We start from the raw sequence: 19254 nt of genomic DNA on the forward strand, positions 1-19254 counted from the left end.
TTGCCTAGAATTGCGACATGTGGCGGTTTAGATGTTAGCCTTTTAGTGAGAAAATTAAAACATAAGGGTTTTATTTGTGATGCATTGAATTGTCTAAATGAAGAAAATAAAAGGTTTTCAAATTCTCTCTTTCTCTCTCTTTATCTAATTTTCTTTTCATCTTCTCTTACTTTATGTTTATATTTCAATGTGAGACAATTGTAATATATTTAATTGTCTTAATAAAGATGACAAAATGTTTACAAATTCTCTTGCCTAGGAATTGCGGCACATGGTGTTTTAGATGTTAGCCTTTTAGTGAGACAATTAAAACATAAGGGTTTTATATATATATAAAAGCCGAGTTTTGGCTTAGAGAATGCATAGAATTGCAACACATGTTCTCAACCGGTCCTATTAGAAAGTACCTAGAATTGCGACATGTAGCGTTTTAGATGTTAACCTTTTAATGAGAAAATTAAAACGTAGGGGTTTTATTTGTAATGTATTGAATTGTTTAAATGAATAAAACAAAAGGTTTTCAAATTCTCTTTCTCTCTCTTTATCTAATTTTCTATTCATCTTCTCTTACTTTATGTTTATATCTCAATGTGAGACAATTGTAATATATTTAATTGTCTTAATAAGAAAACAAAAGGTTCACAAATTTTCTTGCCTAGAATTGCGACATGTGGCGTTTTAGATGTTAACCTTTTAGTGAGACAATTAAAACAAAATGGTTTTATTTGTAATGCATTGAATTGTCTTAATGAAGAAAACAAAAAGGTTCACAAATTCTCTTGCCTAGAATAGCGACACGTGGCGTTTTAGATGTTAGCCTTTTAGTTAGACAATTAAAACATAAGGGTTTTATTTGTAATGCATTGAATTGTCTACATGAAAAAAAAAAAAAAAAAAAAAAAAAAAAAAATTTCAAATTCTCTATTTTCATCACGTATAGGCTTTATGTTCATATCTCAATTGCGACACGTGGCGTTTTAAATGTTAGCCTTTTAGTGAGACAATTAAAACATAAGGGTTTTATTTGTCATGTATTGAATTGTCTAAATGAATAAAACAAAAAGTTTTCAAATTCTCTCTCTCTCTCTCTCTCTCTCTTTATCTAATTTTCTTTTCATCTTCTCTTACTTTATGTTTATATCTCAATGTGAAACAATTATAATGTATTTAATTGTCTTAATGAAGAATACAAAATGTTCACAAATTCTCAAACCTAGAATTGCGACATGTGGCGTTTTAGATGTTAGCCTTTTAGTGAGACAATTAAAACATATGAGTTTTATTTGTAATGCATTGAATTGTCTAAATGAAGAAAACAAAAGGTTTTCAAATTTTTTCTCTCTCTCTCTTTATCTAATTTTCTTTTCATCTTCTCTTACTTTATGTTTATATTTCAATGCAAAACAATTGTAATATATTTAATTGTCTTGATGAAGAAATCAAAAGGTTCACAAATTTTCTTGCCTAGAATTGCGACATGTGGCGTTTTAGATGTTAGCATTTTAGTGAGACAATTAAAACATAAGGGTTTTATTTGTAATGCATTAAATTGTTTTAATGAATAAAACAAAAGGTTTACAAATTCTCTTGCCTAGAATTGCGACAAGTGGAGTTTTAGATGTTAGCCTTTTAGTGAGACAACTAAAAAATAAGGGTTTTATTTGTAATGCATTGAATTGTCTAAATGAAGAAAACAAAAGTTTTTTAAATTCTCTATTTTCATCACGTATAGGCTTTATGTTTATATCTCAATTGGGACACGTTGCGTTTTAGATGTTAGCCTTTTAGTGAGACAGTTAAAACATAAGGGTTTTATTTGTAATGTATTGAATTGTCTAAATGAAGAAAACAAAAGGTTTTCAAATTATCTCTTTCTCTCTCTTTATCTAATTTTCTTTTCATCTTCTCTTGCTTTATGTTTATATCTCAATGTGAGACAATTGTAATATATTTAAAATTCTTAATGAATAAAACAAAAGGTTTACAAATTCTCTTGCCTAGAATTGCGACATGTGGCGTTCTAGATGTTAGCCTTTTAGTGAAACAATTAAAACATAAGAGTTTTATTTGTAATGCATTGAATTGTCTAAATGAAGAAAACAAAAGCTTTTCAAATTCCGTCATTTCATCTTCTCTTACTTTATGTTTATATCTCAATGTGAGACAATTAAAATGTTAGGAGTTTTATTTGGAATGCATTTAATTGATATCTTAATGAAGAAAATAAAAGTTTCCCAAATTCTCTCTCTCTCTCTCTCTATTTATTTTTCTCTTTTCTTCTCTTGCTTTCTATTTATATCTCAATGTTCATTTATAAATTTCACACTCAATTAAGCAAAAAGATGAGAGAGAGGGAGAGAGATAGTTTACAATTGTTGTTTCTCAATGAAAAATTATACTACAGTTCTTTTATTTCCTTTTTTTTTTTTTTTTTTTGCTAGAACATTTATTTTTCATTATATTAGTAATATTGTCATTTTATATGTTTATTTTTGGTGCTAATGTTCTTCCATTTTTGTTTTTGTCCCCTATTTTTTTCTGTATTTTTTCTACTTTTACTTTCTATTTATATCAATCAATTCCGGAAAAAGACAAGAGAGAGAGAGAGAGAGAATTTCTATTCTTTTTTCTTAACGGAAAATTATACTACAGTTATTTTATTTCTTTATTTTTTTTTTCCTATAACAATTCTTTTCAATTTTTTAATCATTGTTTCTCAATGAAAAATTATACTACAATTTTTTTTTTCTTTTTTATTTATTTATTTATTTTTGTTTTGTTCTGCTAGAATAGTTATTTTCAATTATATTAATATTTTCACTTTTTTTTAAAAAAAAAAAATTTTTTTTTTATCTTTATCTTTATTACCGGTGCTTATGTTCTTCCACTTTTTGTTTTTGACCCTTATTTTTGTTTCTAATTTATATATTATTTTTTATTCAAATGATTACTTTTCTTTTGTAAATTTTACATTGAATTCATGAAATATTAATAGTGAGAGTTTCTTTTCGTAGAAACTCAATTTTTCCAATATATTTCACTCTCAATTTTCCAGTCGTAGATTTTTTTTTTTTAATTTGTTTTCCTATATGTCTTTAAATTAGTTTCTTTTACTTTTATATATGTGAAGGATGGTTGAAAAAAAAAACATTTATTTTTCATTATATTAGTATTGTCATTATATATATATATTTTTATCTTTATTTTCATGCTTATGTTCTTCCATTTTTGTTTTTGTCCCTTATATTTTTTTCTATTTTTTTTTTAATTTTTTCTTCTTTTACTTTCTATTTATATCAATCAATTACGGGGAGAGAGAGAGAGAGAGAGAGTTTCTATTCGTTGTTTTTCAATGAAAAATTATACTAACATTATTTTCTTTCTTTATATATATTTTTTTCTTATAACAATTTTTTTCAATTTTTTTCTCAATGAAAAATTATACGACAATTTTTTTTTTGTAAGAATAGTTATTTTCAATTATATTAATTTTTTTCATTTTTTTTATCTTTATTTCTGGTGCTTATGTTCTTCCATTTTTTTTTTACCCTTATTTTTTTTTTCTAATTTATATATTATTTTTTATTCAAATTATTACTTTTCTTTTGTAAATTTTACATTGAATTCATGAAATAATAGTGAGAGAATTTCTTTTCATAGAAACTCAATTTTTTCAATATATTTCACACTCAATTTTTCGATCGTAGATTTTTTTTGTCTTTGTTTTCCTATGTCTTAAAATTAGTTTCATTTACTTTTATATAAGTGAAGGATGGTTGAAAAAAAAAAAAGATAAACTATTTGACAAAACCTTTCCTAATATTTGTGGATTTCATTGGAACCGAGAAAAATATAGAAAAAAGTGTTCTTTTTTATTATATTAGTATTTTTCATTTGTTTACATTTTTTTTTTGTCCTTAATTTTTATTCTAATTTATGTATTATTTTTCATTCAAATTTTATTAATTTTATTTAATACAAGTTACAAATTTTCTTTTGTAAATTTAATTGACTTTTGTTGTTCATTTTTGTTTTTGTGTGTTCCAATATTTCTGCCACTGTTTTTTATCTCTTTCTTTTTTGAAAGAAAAATTAAACTACCAACATTCTTTTGTTTACAAAATTAGTAAACATAATTGCAATCAAATATCAACATGCTCATTTATTTTATAACACTTCTTTATTTTTATCAGTTGTATCATTGTTGGAATATAATAAACTTTCAGGAGTTGAACTTTCTCCTCACAAACAATTTTTTTGAGAAGTGGTAGCATTGTTGGAATATAATGAATAATCAATCATTTTCTATAATTGATAAATCTAGGTTTTTATTGTAAATTTTTTTTGTCCTTTATATTTCATTTTAAACTACATATATGGGAGCAAATATTTAACACGTTTCAATTTATAAGAACTAAAATTTATGAATTTTTAAATTTATTGGATATGTGGGTTTATGCTATTAAGTAAAACTATGGTTTAAAATGATTTTATGAACATTTGTCATTTTTTGTAGCTAATTTGTTAATTAAGAGAAGAAAATAAAATTTGTTATTGATAATATTATAAAGACTTTTTGACTTAATTATATATAAAAAAAAAGCTCGGCTTGTAGTGCTGGCTCTAAGCTAGTATTATATGACATGAGAAACATGCGTCACAATCCCAATAGATCCAATTCCAAACCAAATCGATAACAAATGCTAATAAGACCATTTAGGGTAAACTATGTAATTTGAGTGATTTAGATAAGTAGATTTACCATTTGATTATGTTAACAAGAAATATCGATATTGACATCTTGAAATCAATGGGTAGTCCTTACATTTTCCATAGATCTCCCACCTAATCGTATTGAATAAGTATTTGATGCAACTCTTGAGAAAATCAATAAGTTTAAGCATTCTATAATCTCTAATTATTGCCACAAATTAATAAGACAATATTGACATCCAGTTTTCTTGCTTTGTAAGCAAAGAGTTATGGCAGACAAGATTTATCTTGTCAAAAGCTCTAAAAAAGTTAGTAAAACGTAGCTGAGCAAAGTTATTTTTTTATTTTTTATTTTTTTCCTTTTCTAAGTGAACTAATCATTTGTTATTATTTTCTCTATCCTCACATAAGCTATGTTTGTTCATGTAAATATTCTGACAGATGAAAATAGATTTATAAGTATTTTATGTTTTGAATTGTTTATTAATATTTTTATTTTGAAAACATAAAATGAAAGAGAGAAGGAAAAAGTTTTATTAAACAAGATGAATTTCTTTTTAGATTGTCCAGAAGAAAATGGGAATTTAACAAATAAAATCATTTATCATTTATCTATTTAACTTCTTATATTGCTTTTAAACTTAAGCTCATTTTTTCTTCTTTTCTCCAGAAAATAGTAAGCCTGTGTTGACGTAAACAGTTTTCTAAGAGAATTTTTTTCCGAGAAAATATGTTTTTTTATCATTTGATTGGAAAGCATTTTTTACAAAACATTTTAGGTTGAAAAAGATATAGCCTAACATTAAAAACATTTCATTGGCTAGTTAAAATATAATTACTGATGATATTTTATCTATGGTTTAAATTCACTTTACCCACGTGAAGTTTCAGGAGTTTTTTAATTCGAACCCTAATGTTTAAAAATTGGCAATGTAACTCTTTAATGATTCAAAAAATTTCAATTTAGACCGTCTAATTGGTCAAAAATCATTCTACGTACATCTCATGTAGGATTTTAATGCCCTTTATTTCAAATATTTCTTTATTAAAACCTATTAAATTACGTAATTACCCTTAATTTAGGGTAATTACGTAATTTAATAGGTTTTAATGAGAGTAAAATTAGACAAAAATTAATAAATTTTTTAAAACATTAAAAAAATGTATTGTCAATTTTTAAATATTAAAGTTGGAATTAAAAAACTCCTATAACTTTTAGGGTAAAGATAATTTTTTCCTTTTATCTATTTTGAGATGGAATGTGTATGACGTGAAAAACACTGTGCTGATGACGTCACAAACAATACACTATAATATCAAATATCAAAAAGACAAATGAAAATTAAAGACAGTACTGAAAATGACTTTTAGAAGATATTTTCGGTTTGAAAAAGCATTCAGACGCAAGAAAATTAACTTGTGCTTTGGAATGTTTATTATTATTATTTAAAATAAATTAAAAAAAAATGTTATCAATCAAAATTTAATTATACGGGAAAATACAAAATTAGTCTAAGTAGTTTACTTTATTTGCAATCTATTTTTTTGTGGTATCAAAATAAATTTAAAAGTTATTTTCAAGTATGTTAAAAAAATAACTTATTCCATACAGTCAAATTATGCTCATTAACTTAACAGATTTTAATAGTATAACAAGTCAAAATCAATAAAATTGTGAGAAGTCAGTGTCATATTAATAGAATCTGTAAAATTAGTGAATGAAATTCGACTGTAATAAATAAATTATTTTTTTGGTATACTTAATAATCTAAAAAGACTCCTTCAAAAAAAAAAAAAAAAAATTCTAAAAAGACTAATTTTACATTTCTCATATATATTACAAATGCTTTTTTTTTTTTTTTTTTTTTTTACCGTTTTTATTTTTTACAACTCTGCAACACATTTTGACTTCCTATCTTGACCTCTTCAAAACGTTCAGCATTTTAGTCAATTCAGAGGCAGGCAGCCACCATCCTTCCTAGTTCATACTATTCACACAACTTGCGCACTCGCAGGGGTCGATCCAGTCATTTCCCACTTCCATAGACTCAAAGTTTTAATCTTTTCCTTTCAATTATTTTTGGGTAAAGGATATCTCTCTCTCTCTCTCTCTCTCTCTCTCTCTCTGGGTACCATACTTTCATTCTTTTTTTCCAACTCAGACAATGAGCTAAGCCTCCTCAGGTGATGCAAAGAACGCCTCTTTAATCTCTCCCTCTCTCTTTTCCATCATATCGTTGTTGCTAACATATGTACATGTGTATGTGTATGTATATTTATGTGTATGTACGTGTGTTGGGCTTGAATATGTATGGTATTTGAAAACGGAAACTTTTGTGTCAGATTTTGAATTTAGTTTAGCTTTGTTGCATAAGTAGATTAGATTTTGGAGCTGTTTTGGGAATCTGGAGGTTTGGAGCTGGAGTAGAGTAGTCCTAATCTTAAATACGGCTTTTGGGTCATAATCACTAAAGTTAATGGCTTTTCTTCTGGATGCAATCTATGAAATCCAGTGGTCAATGATAGAAAGAAAGCTTGATAGTGCGAAGGAGCATTTGGGAATGTTGGGTTGTGCTTGTCAGAAGTGGGAAGCGAGAGAAATCTGCTTTTGTAAGCAGATGATTGGGATTCAATGCATTAGAGAGGCCTTATTCTGAGTGCTGCAGTGTTAACATAGATAATTTTTTGGATGCCCAGAAAGAAAAAATGAGGAAGCAAGTAAATTTGAGTTTGTTGGAAAAGTATTTTGTAAAATTTGGGGCTTTCCCGATGATAAGATAATTGAAGAGAATGAAATCGGATGCAGTTTGGTAATTGAATTAGAGGGCATTTCTTGTACACTAACGGGTGTTAGTAAAAAAGTCTGACTTTTAGATTAGTGCGCTACTCTGAAGAGTAAAGCCACCCAAGTGTCTGTGCTGAAATGAGGGGATAATCAAGGGCCGTTCGGCTTGAAGATAGGGGTAGAAGTATATATAGTCTTTTCACAATCTTCATAAAAGAGCAACTTTATTGGGAATGGGAACTTTTGTCCTATTAGATGAGAAGAATGATACGAAGGAACCTATATACATTTTTATTAGAATCTTTGTAGAGTACAGTTTAGTGGAGACCTTGTGTTTATAGGCCATGGGTTAGTTAGACATCTTCCTAGGAATATGCAATCTGATCTAGATAGGTTACAATGGGTTTCTTTAAAATTGCTGGTCATGGTGAAGAAAGTGGTGCCTTGAACATAGAAAGATTTAGGCCCATTAGCTTTGTGGGAAGTGTTTTTAAACTTTTGACTAAGGATCGCTAGCTGGTTGAGAAGGACAGTGGTAAGCTAGTGTTGCAAAATGCCTTTGTTGGGGGTAAAAAGTTGGATTTTTTCCTTATTGGGAACGAGTGAATGGATGGCAAGACCTGATCTGCGATTGAAGGCATAATTTGTAAATTGAATAACAAAGCATTTGAACATGTTGATTGGGACTACTTGATGCAGATGCTAGACAAGTTTGCTTTGTAGAAAAATGGAGAAAGTTAATTTTGGCTTTTACTAGCTATTTGGCAGGCTCTTTTTTTATTTTGACACTAGTAATTTGTCATAGGTAGTATCATGTTTGCGTATATGTAACTTGATGCTCTTAGTTGATACGACAATTTATAAAAACATATAGCGAGGGTGAACTTCTGACCAAATATTAAAGAGAGATGTAGAGAGACCTCTTGTTGAAAGTATGATTCAACCTCCCCCTGGGCTGGAATTTTTAGGTGATCATGTGGCACAGAAGTCTTGAGTGCACTGTTGGAACTTAAAGGACTTCTGGTGTAATGTTGCCTTGGTTCATGGTGTTAACCTTGTCATATAGCCAAAGTACCTGGGTTGATTTGATTAATTGGACATTGCATTTTAAATTGAATTTTCTTTTTTGGAATGAATACTTTTAACTTGAATTATTTCATTGGTTGCAGGTTTTATATACTCAGTCGTCGAGAATGCTTGATAGTGGTTACAAATCACAATACATGGGTGGCCAACGTGAGAAATTTCTAAGGTACCAAATATAGTTTTTCACGCTATTATGGTTGTAAACTTATGAAGGTTAAGAAAGTTAAACTGTTTATATGTTGACTATTATTAGGTTTTGTTAGTCTGTTCTAAAAATATACTTTTGGGAAGTATTTAAAGCTGCCATGGGAGTATAGATATCATGCGTGGGTACAAATGCAAGTTTTACTTCATCACATGGCAGGGTATGAGTCATCTACAGTGTGGATTTGGTTGTTTTTGTTTCTTTGTAGTTAATACTATAGTTGATGCTCATACTATGAGTGAATTGTGATAGTGGAGATGAATCTTTTCTGGTGCTGGTGTTGTTTTCAATCAATAGTAAAATTCCTTACACTTTTTACTCAAAGTCAAGCAGGATGTCATATTTGTGGTGATTGTTACCTTCACTTGTTGAAATCATCAAATGAATCTTTGTTTGAGAATGTAACTGCTTCAATGACGCATTGTTGAGTTACTGCTTGTTCTCATTTATATCGAGAGCAAAAGTATCAATTCAGTTGATAAACTATGATAAGTGCTTTGTAAATCTTTTTCTGATCAGTAGGAGTTTCTTGATATACTTCTTGTATACATGGGTTGCGCCCCTCTGCGCGTTTGATAATATACTTATTACTTATAAAAAAAAAAACTATGATAAGTGTTGTTCAAAATTTTCATGGTTCATGGGATAATGGGAAGGCTATAATTTTCGATGTAATTTCAAAATTTGCTTTCAATATATTAACTTTGTACTGTTAATTTCTTTGATATGTTGACCAAGACCAATTTCAGTTTCATTATGCAACTTTTGATGCTCTTCAATTTTTTAGATATATTTATATTAAAAAATAAAAAGTCTTAGATGTTACACCAAGGGTAGCTCAATTGGGGACCACACCTCATGAAGTAGATGTCATTAGTTTGACTCTCCCATTTTTTCTCCCTTTGGAGTCGATTACTTATTACAAAAAAAAAATGGTCTTAGAAGTTGCTTCAGCCAGGCAAGGGATTGTAGTTGATGTCACAGGCAGGGTTATTGCCCCCTCCTCCGACCCTAGCCTTGTATCCCATCTATTTATTGTGATGGAAATTCAAGGCTGATGATTTAGTTGTGTTTGAGCTACATTTTCCATTGCTACAGTATAAAAAGCATCTTATTTTGTGCATGGTGGTGCTATTTATTTCTTTTCTTAGGTTAAATGACTCGGAATCCACATTATCATCACCTTCTGATACTGGAGTGAATAAATGCGGATTTAATGTTGAGGGATTTCGCCCTGCTGCTCATGCAAGAGATGGAACATCTAGATCTTTCAAGAGAGGAATGAAAAAGAGATCTGAAGGACTTAAGTCAATTGGTCGATCACTTAGATTTGGGGTTTCTCGGGCAGTGTTCCCAGAAGATCTCAAAGTTTCAGAGAAGAAGATATTTGATCCTCAAGACGAATTCCTCCTTTTGTGGAATAAACTTTCTGTTGTATCATGTATTATGGCAGTATCTGTGGACCCTCTCTTTTATTATCTTCCAGTCATTAATCAGTCATTAAATTGCATTGGTATAGATCGAAAGTTAGCAATCACAGTGACTACAGTGCGGACAATTGTTGATGCTTTCTATCTCATTCACATGGCTCTCCAATTCCGAACAGCTTATATTGCCCCATCATCTCGGGTTTTTGGACGGGGTGAACTTGTGATAGATCCTGCACAAATAGCCAGGCGATACTTGCGGCGGTATTTTATCGTTGATTTTCTTGCTGTACTACCCCTACCACAGGTCTAAAAGTTCATACTGCTCTTATACCTTTATTTATTCACCAGGTTGCATGTTTCCACCTTATTCATATACTGCTGGCACTCAACTTTTGTGCATTTTCCATCTTTGTTTTATATGTTGTTGACATCTTACATTTGTAGTGCTAAACATATCAAAAACAGTTCAGCTGACTGTTCTTTCCTTATGATTTCCATGTTAACTATGTTAGTGTATTACTATATTGATAATACTTCTTTTTTCTTATTTGCCCTCGTTTCATATTTCTACTTTACAATTTTGCAGTATATGTGTTTCTCATACACACTTATTTAATAATATCTGTTGTTCTGTTTATTTTGCATTTTAGTTATATCTAATAAATCACATTTTCACTTTTTCTGCTCAAGCGTTTTATGATTTTGCATAATTGATAATATATTCATCTACATGTACAACCTCCAATTTCAAAAATAGAATTGGAGAGATATGCTAGAGTGTAAGGGGGTTCCTAGGGGCATGAACTGTTGGAAACTGAATGATTATTATGAGAAAATCTTTTCTTTTGCTGATCAAAAATTTGTTTAAATCCTTTAGTTAAGAGAGGTAATGCAATGGTTGAGTTTTGTATTGATATGAGTGTATGTGCTAGTTGGTTGGCTTCTAACATAATGTTAGAGCCCGCTTTGTTTGTTTGTTAATTTGTTTCCACTCCACTTGCTGGGTTCATTTGGCCCTCTCCACGTAATGGGTTAAGCTCTTCTGGATTGGATATTTTAACACCTTTCATTCCAAAAAATATGGAAATTCTCATTTTAAATTCCTAAAATAAAATGGTAATGCATTTATGGCCCTTTTTACTAGCCTTACTCACAGGCCCGATGCACATATGAGCTCACTAAAGTTTTAGGCCAAGATGTGGCTGCAATTGTTGGCCCCAATTTCATGATAGGCTCTTGACATCAAGTGAATTTGATGTCTACATGAGATGCTTGTTTATTGCTGCTTTAAGATGTGTGACGATCGATACTGATAGAATTCCTGAAAAGTGTGTTGGCATTGTAATACATACTTACAGATTTGCTGGACTTAAGGTGATATCTAGACTAAACCTTTTTTTTTTTTTAATTTTTTTATCATTTCTTAAAATTGTGCAGATTGTTGTATGGAGATTTCTTCAGAATTCAGAAGGTTCAGATGTACTGGCGACAAAACAAGCCTTGTTTTTCATTGTCTTGCTTCAATATTTTCCCAGATTTCTTCGAATCTTACCTTTAACTTCAGAACTGAAAAGGACGGCAGGTGTCTTTGCTGAAACTGCTTGGGCAGGTGCTGCATGTTACTTGCTACTATACATGCTCGCTAGTCATGTAAGTTCCTGATTGGTTTGTTAGCATGTTATCATAGTGTCCACTGTTGTGAATCTGTCTTGTTGACCATCTGGATGCACCTTTCTTGCTACTTTAGGGTTTTTTTTTTGTTGCATGAAATATTCCCGAAACCCTGTTAGCCTCGGTTCAGTGTCAATTTATTTATGAGCAAATAGCTGCAACATTGAGCTTTTTCACAAGCTGTCTCTTCTTGGCTGATATCGTGGCAACAAGTGCAAATATGATCTATGTGCCATACCACGCTCTTCCTTGCAATCATCTCTTTTCCTGATATTAGCTGAAATTGAATAAATTGAGTGCAAATCTTGAAATTCAAACTTGCTAGTAACGATATTATTTTCAAGGAGGTATATATTTTATAATCACGGGGGAGGCAATGATGATGGATTTAGGGCTTAAAAGTGTTTTAGATTAATTATGCTTTGAAATATGTAGAAGTATTCATAAAATTGAAACCAATATAAAAGCAAAAGGCAGGAATAGTCTAGGAGCTGCAAACAAACATATCTAAACAACTGTGCGTGGATAGACTTTTGTCTGAAAAAAGGAGCGAAGCCTAAAGCCATTATGAGCCATTATGGTTTTTCAAAACAAAGAGGATTGATTCATGTACAATGTAGGAATGAATTGGTTCTTTGTAGCAAGGTCCAATTATATATCCAAGAAGATTGGCCACAAACTTGTAGAAATATTTTATTTAGTCAACGTCGTATTAGTTCCTAAACATTATTTATTTATTTATTTTATAGGGGCGCCTCGCACTTTAATTAAAATTTGAAAATATCATTAAAAGCTCATAGCGCAACCTAAGTACACATAAAGTATACAAAAGAAACCTGTATGTAGAAGGAGAAAAAAGAACAAGAAAATCATTAAAACTAATCACAAAAGGAGCAAAAATGCACCTGTCCAAGTATAAACTAATCACCAAACTAATACACTGGTCAAGATAATTGTATCATCCTTTGCATCCTTCTCTATATGATATAGTTTTGTGGTGTACCAACCCTTCCAATTCCTGGATTTATACCAAGTGTTGGTTTTTTGTTCAAACAAACCACAGATGACCCTTTGTTTTTCAAAGGTTTTATTCTTTTTACTTTCTGTTCTGAAATTTGTTTGTGGAAAAGATAACAGAGTATATGGTATATTCTGGAGTAAAACATGTTTTTTGATAAGTAAAACATGTGCAGTAGATTTGAGTGAACCTGTCTGCTCAATCCAAATAATCCTGTTTATTACAGTTTTGCTCCTTCCTTGGCTGGATCCATTTCATAGTGATATGTGCCTTACTGTTCAAGTGTTTGACTACTTGTATTCCCAATTTGGCTGATTGTCATTAGCAAACTCAACCACAAAGCAAAAACAGCCCTCTTTCTCAATTAAACTTCCTTTGCGCTCTAATTCTTTCCGTTGAAAACTAATTGAGCAATCCTGAAGAAGCTGTGCCATTGAATTGCGAATGGCGGTAGCTTTCTTGGAGTTGTCTTACTGGCAATGAGCAGTGCTGTGCATACCCAAAAGCCTCTTGGTGGCTTCTAGACGATCAGTTTGGGTGGCGGTTCATTGCTGCTAGCAGGTAAGGCCCCGGTGGAGGATGTTGGAAGGAGGTCGTATGCAGAGGCTCTGGTAGGGGCGGGGAGGGGCGGTCTCCGGAAATTGTCACTTCTTCTAGGGCCAATATTAGTTTTTTAGACAGTAGAGACCTGAGGGGAAGGGTAGACAGCGGCAGAGGAGCGTCTGAGGTATTTGCAGGAATTCCTAGATTTCAAGCTGGTTATGTCGGTGCTAAGGTATCTAAGGATGTTTCAGGTACGATCCCTGAAGAATTTGTTGGCTTTACTTAAAAAGAAAGTGGAACATTGCTTGAAGAGGTTAAAGGTGGGTCAGGCTTCTATTGGCCCTGTTTTAGATGCAAGCCTTGTGAAGGAGAAATTCGTTGAGCCCAAGCCCAAGCCAAATGGGAAGGCACCATCCTTTTTACCCATTGGCATGGGGAAGTTTCTTTCGAGGCTCTGTTTTTGAGCCCAAGGTTTTAAGTCATTGCCGGCCCAGGAGTGTGGGAGGGGGGGATTCTGTTGTGGACTTGGGTGCAGGAGTGGGCTCAAAGTTCCTGTCACCCCGGCGTTCCTCAAGAATCGAAGGCCTTTGCTTTAGGGAGGGCCCCTTTGTTTTCTTCTAAGGGCTTAGGAGCGCTTAAATGAAGCCCAGATTTGGCAGCCCAACCCGCTAGGATGCAAGCTAAGGGCCCATGCCCAATTTGGTTCGAGGTCTCCGAGGTTTTAAGCCAATGCCGGTCCAGGCCTAACTGCACTCTCAAGTGGAAAGTCAGAATGGGCGCAGTGGGTTGCCTTCCGGGTTCAGGTGAGGGAGTGAATGTTGGTCTCTCTTCTGTTAAGCCTGTTGTTGTTGATCGTCCTGGCAGAAACCGGAAGGCGGAAGGCGGAAGGCGAGTCGGGATGACTTGAAGAGGGTTGCCTCTGAATTATGGTAACTCTGGTTGCTAGCATGCTGGAGGCAGAAGTTTGGTTGTCACAAACACAGTAGAAGCTGGAACTATCCCACTATGCTTTGTAGGGACTATCTAGAGTGAGAAGAATTATATGAATTTCAATAGGGTTGGGCTGCCTTCTAATATGCTTTGGCTTTTGTCTTTAAGGTCTTTGTATGACTGGATGATATCCTTGGGCAGAGTTCCTTCTTCCTTTTTGAATTTTATTGACTTATTGAATTTCAGATCGTACAGTTGAGGAAATCTTTTGTACACTTCCTGTGTACCTCAGTGTTTTCCTTTGTTTTTCTTTGCGAAGTCTTATCAAAGAAACAAAATAAAAAAGAAGACTGTCATTTCTGCTAACATTTGGCATTTAAATAAATAGCCATCTGATTTTATTTCTTCTTAACTTAATTCTTGTCAAGAAAACATGTACAATCCTATTTAAATCTCTCATGTTATCGTTTTCAGCAATCAGCTAGATTCCAATATTTATTCATTAAGAAGGAAATGACACGTCTCTGTGACACATTTTCTATCTATTGGATGAATCTTTGCAGATAGTTGGGGCATTCTGGTACCTGTTAGCTGTAGAACGCAATGACACATGCTGGCAGGAGAGTTGTTCTAAAGAATTTCCTGATAGTAGAGAAGCTTGTAAAAGTTCTTTGTATTGCCACCAACCTGTGGAAAACAATACCTGGCAGACTGTTCTTAGTTTAAATTGCACAGCGGTTGGTGATAACCCACCATTTGATTATGGCATCTATGTAAAAGCTTTGTCATCTGGAGTTGCTTCATCCATGAAGTTTGTCCCCAAATACTGTTACTGTTTATGGTGGGGGCTACAGAATTTAAGGTATATTAATTTTTCTTTTCTCCAACCAGATGCTGCTTTATAAACGGTAGGAGAGTTTGTTTATTTGGCCTGTAGTGGGGTAGTTTCAGTTTGGTATTTCGCTTGAAGGAGTTTGTTTATTTGTCCATTCAGATTATGAAGGCCAATGCTATATACTGAGAGTGAACCTTCAATTCTCATTTTAATGATGTACAGCCACTGCTCATAGATCTTTTGCCAAGAGATATGGGTTCTGTATATAGGAATAATTACGAAGTCTTTGAACATCTAAACTTTCTAGTTATGTATTTGTTCTTCATCATCTATCATGATTGACTATAGTCATCTGAACATATATATATATATATATATATGTATATTTGTTGAACTCCATAAAATTTGTACAGTAAAAATTATTGGATAACTAGCGCATGTGCTTCCATACTTCCACTTACATCCATGCTTTCAAATGAAAGTTGTTATTTCCACTTAAGTTATCTATTTCAGCATCAAACCCTTGAAACAAACAAACTGTGGGCACCATAGATTTTAGTTTTTAGTTTTTTGGTAGGTAATGCATATCTACTGGAAGGGGCCAATTGGGTTTATCTGGAGTTATTCTTTTCCTGGTTTGATAATCCATATGAGGGCTTTGCAAAGTTTATGTGTAGTCACTATTTTCGTATACTTAGTATTAGCTGGTAAATTTCAACTAGTTGATGATTTAGTGATACCACAGCAAAATTAATTTATGACTTTTGCTATTTAGATCCTTAAGCATGTAACCATTCAAGCTATTTTAGTAGTGTACTGTAAGAGACTCTTGGCCTTTAGGTTTCTTTTAGTTAAATTCCCTTAGCTGAGATTAGTTGATGGAATGGGCAGGATTAACTACATTGGGCTTCTAAACATATGAAAAGGGTTTATAATGAACACACTTGAAGATGGTAAAATTCAGTTGAGATTTTGTGCTTTTATTAGTGACATGATTGCCTGGATCTTCTTCTATTTTATTTTATTTTTTTAATATGGTAATGAGGATATTTTCATCGGAAAAAGTCAGACTAATCTCCAGAGCATAAGCATATGGCCCTATTTGTTTTTAGCTTCTTTCTTTTGTAAAAATGGTACACACACACAAAAAAAGACTTCTACAATCCTTTATTATCCAACTTCTTCAGGCAATGAGTCCACAAATTTAGTTACTTTCTAAAGTTGTGTTGTGGAAGATTCTCATCAATTTTGTGAGGGAAATTATAGCTCTAGCTCTTTCTAAATCTATATACTTTTGAACGTAGAGTGCATTTTTAATAATATTAGTAATATGAACTTTCTTTCTAATATCTCGGGCTGTACTTTCTGGGGTCAATAAGTGATACTTTCTTTGTTTCTATTTCTCTATCTGTGTCACAGGTATGCTTTCTCATTTTATAACCAACTACATGAATAGAGTTTAGGTTGTGTGTTCAACACAATCACGCACTTTTGATTTTTCCTTAACAAATTTTTTGTCTAATATTATCTATTCAACGTGCCAAGATGTTCTGACTTGAGTTGAGGCGCATGGGTGACCATTGAAAATGTTTATTTTGCTTAAGTTCATCAGTTAGTTTAAAATGGGACTGTGGTTCCCTCATCCACTGGTTTCCATGTAAGTAGAACTATAGTTATAATTAGGTTTTTCATACAAGTGATAATTATAATTAAGTTTCCACACTTGAACTACATTTTCTGTGATTTTGCTACAGTACACTTGGCCAGGGACTTGCAACCAGTACCTATCCTGGAGAGGTTATATTTTCCATAGCTCTAGCCATATTTGGCCTCATCCTCTTTGCTCTTCTGATTGGCAACATGCAGGTAAACTTGAAGCAAATCTTTTTTAGTAACTTTTGTATACAGATTGATTTCTTTTGCTTAGAGCCCACTGAAGTTTCTGGGAGTGATGCATTTTTGTGTATAGGCAGCCGTGAATCTAGTCAAGGAGATCCTTGCTTGTTGGATGCTCGTTGGAAACAAATAATGCAACTTTTATTTATCAAGAGATGAACAGAAGATGTGAACTGGACAAATAGAAGTGAATGTGAAAGTTGATAGTGTAGCTAACCCATATAGTTGCTATAATCTCCCTTAGCCAAGTTCACTGCTTGTTCTATTCGTATCTTAGAATCACCGTTCATCGTTTTATAAATATAAATTTCCATTCCAATTTCACTAAATGCATGTTTTGTTGATGTTGAGATCTTACAACCGTGGAAAAGGAAATTATAGTATGAGAAACAGAATATTAAATTCCCGGTATTGTGCTACTGTGACAGACCTATCTTCAATCGCTTACTATTCGGCTTGAGGAGATGAGGGTTAAAAGACGTGATTCAGAACAGTGGATGCATCATCGCTTGCTACCACAAGGCCTTAAAGAGCGGGTTAGACGTTATGATCAGTACAAGTGGTTGGAAACACGTGGGGTGGATGAAGAGAGTTTGGTTCAGAGTCTACCAAAGGATCTTAGAAGAGATATCAAGCGGCACCTCTGTCTGGCTTTAGTGAGGAGGGTAAATTTTTAATCCTTTTTGGTATCTTGCTCTGGCTCATGTATATATCCTTTAGTGGTGAGGATAGTCATATATAGGCAACAATCGAGTATTGTGACAATCTTATTTATTATTGGAAAAAAAAAAGGGGTCATATTCTTATTTGCAAAGCATATGGAACCAAAAAAAAAATTTTGAGCATTGCATTTTTTGCATGCGTCACAACTATCCAGAAGCTGATAATGTCTCAACAAGTTCGTAATTGTTAAATGAATCATATATAAAGGCTTCTTTGTTTATCCTGATGTGCATCTGATGCCAATTAATCATTTCCATGCTCGTATCTGATTAAGACTGTTCTTAAGTTCATTATTAGGGAGGTATACGTTGTGTTCTTGAGAAGTTGGCATCTGTCTTTCTAGTCTCTCCATAGGATCTGTACTTCTTTTCCTTCCTACTGGTCTCTATGTAATTGGTGCTTTGGTATCTGGTTTTGGAAATGTCATTAATTGTTTTGCTGGTAATTGTAGGTTCCTCTGTTTGAGAGTATGGATGAGAGATTGCTTGATGCCATCTGTGAGCGACTGAAACCATGTTTATTCACAGAGCGTACTTTCTTAGTCCGGGAAGGAGATCCAGTTGATGAGATGCTTTTTATCATACGCGGTCGCCTTGAGAGTGTAACCACCGATGGTGGGAGGAGTGGCTTCTTCAACCGTAGTTTTTTGAATGAAAGTGATTTCTGTGGGGAGGAGCTTCTAACCTGGGCACTGGATCCCAAATCGGGATCAAACCTCCCATCTTCTACTCGGACTGTGGAGGCTATAACAGAGGTTGAGGCTTTCGCTCTTACAGCTGAAGAGTTGAAATTTGTTGCAAGTCAATTTAGGCGCCTTCACAGTAGACAGGTTCAACACACCTTCCGTTTCTACTCACAGCAGTGGAGGACTTGGGCCGCATGCTTTATCCAAGCAGCATGGCGCCGATATTCCAAGCGGAAGACTATGGAGCTTCAACGCAAGGAGGAAGAAGAAGAAGAAAGAGCAAAAGGGTTGGAAGGGACCGGCAACAATGTTGGTGGGGGTTCATACAGTCTTGGTGCCACTTTCTTAGCTTCCAGGTTTGCAGCAAATGCTCTTCGTGGTGTACATCGAAATCGGCTTGCAAAGACTGCTAGGGAATTAGTGAAACTGCAAAAGCCTCCTGAGCCTGATTTTGCTGTTGAGGATGCAGATTAACTTGTGATGTGTTACCTAAAAAAAAATTAAGAGAGAGATACTTGTGATGTAAAATAATTCGTTTGATATGCTCATATGCTCATGACTGATTTTTTTTTATTATTTTTTTTCTGATTTTACATTGCTCCAAGGGGGGGCAAAAAACAATGTATAACTTTACACAACTTTAAATAGCGATTGCAAGGCTTGCTGGAAGAAAATGTAAAAAGTTAATATGCTTATGTTGCCTGTTTTCCCATCCAACCAAAGAGGCAAGAACC

The 19254-nt window shown here is 32.9% G+C and overlaps 1 protein-coding gene across 2 annotated transcripts; it reads left to right on the top strand.

The window, feature by feature from the left end:
• The first annotated feature begins 6812 nt into the window (after positions 1-6812).
• LOC132183816 (probable cyclic nucleotide-gated ion channel 5) lies at positions 6813-19215 on the top strand. 2 transcript variants are annotated; one of them, XM_059597255.1, is made up of 8 exons: positions 6813-6907; positions 8668-8750; positions 9941-10523; positions 11657-11869; positions 14945-15243; positions 16971-17082; positions 17541-17777; positions 18287-19215. In XM_059597255.1, exons 2-8 carry the CDS (start codon positions 8692-8694, stop codon positions 18992-18994), a joined length of 2211 nt encoding a protein of 736 aa, XP_059453238.1. In that variant the 5' UTR covers positions 6813-6907; positions 8668-8691; the 3' UTR covers positions 18995-19215. The 2 variants fall into 2 exon arrangements, with proteins under 2 accessions (XP_059453238.1, XP_059453239.1); XM_059597256.1 differs by having other exon boundaries at positions 6813-6897.
• Positions 19216-19254: the final 39 nt, after the last annotated feature.

Source organism: Corylus avellana, chromosome ca6 (assembly GCF_901000735.1).
Source record: "Corylus avellana chromosome ca6, CavTom2PMs-1.0".
NCBI lineage: Eukaryota > Viridiplantae > Streptophyta > Magnoliopsida > Fagales > Betulaceae > Corylus > Corylus avellana.

Coding starts and splice junctions, on each gene's coding strand:
- LOC132183816 (XM_059597255.1), top strand. CDS start 8,692: ATGCTTGATAGTGGTTACAAATCACAATACATGGGTGGCCAACGTGAG. Junction 8,751..9,940: donor CAACGTGAGAAATTTCTAAG/GTACCAAATATA, acceptor TTCTTTTCTTAG/GTTAAATGACTCGGAATCCA. Junction 15,244..16,970: donor TGGGGGCTACAGAATTTAAG/GTATATTAATTT, acceptor ATTTTGCTACAG/TACACTTGGCCAGGGACTTG.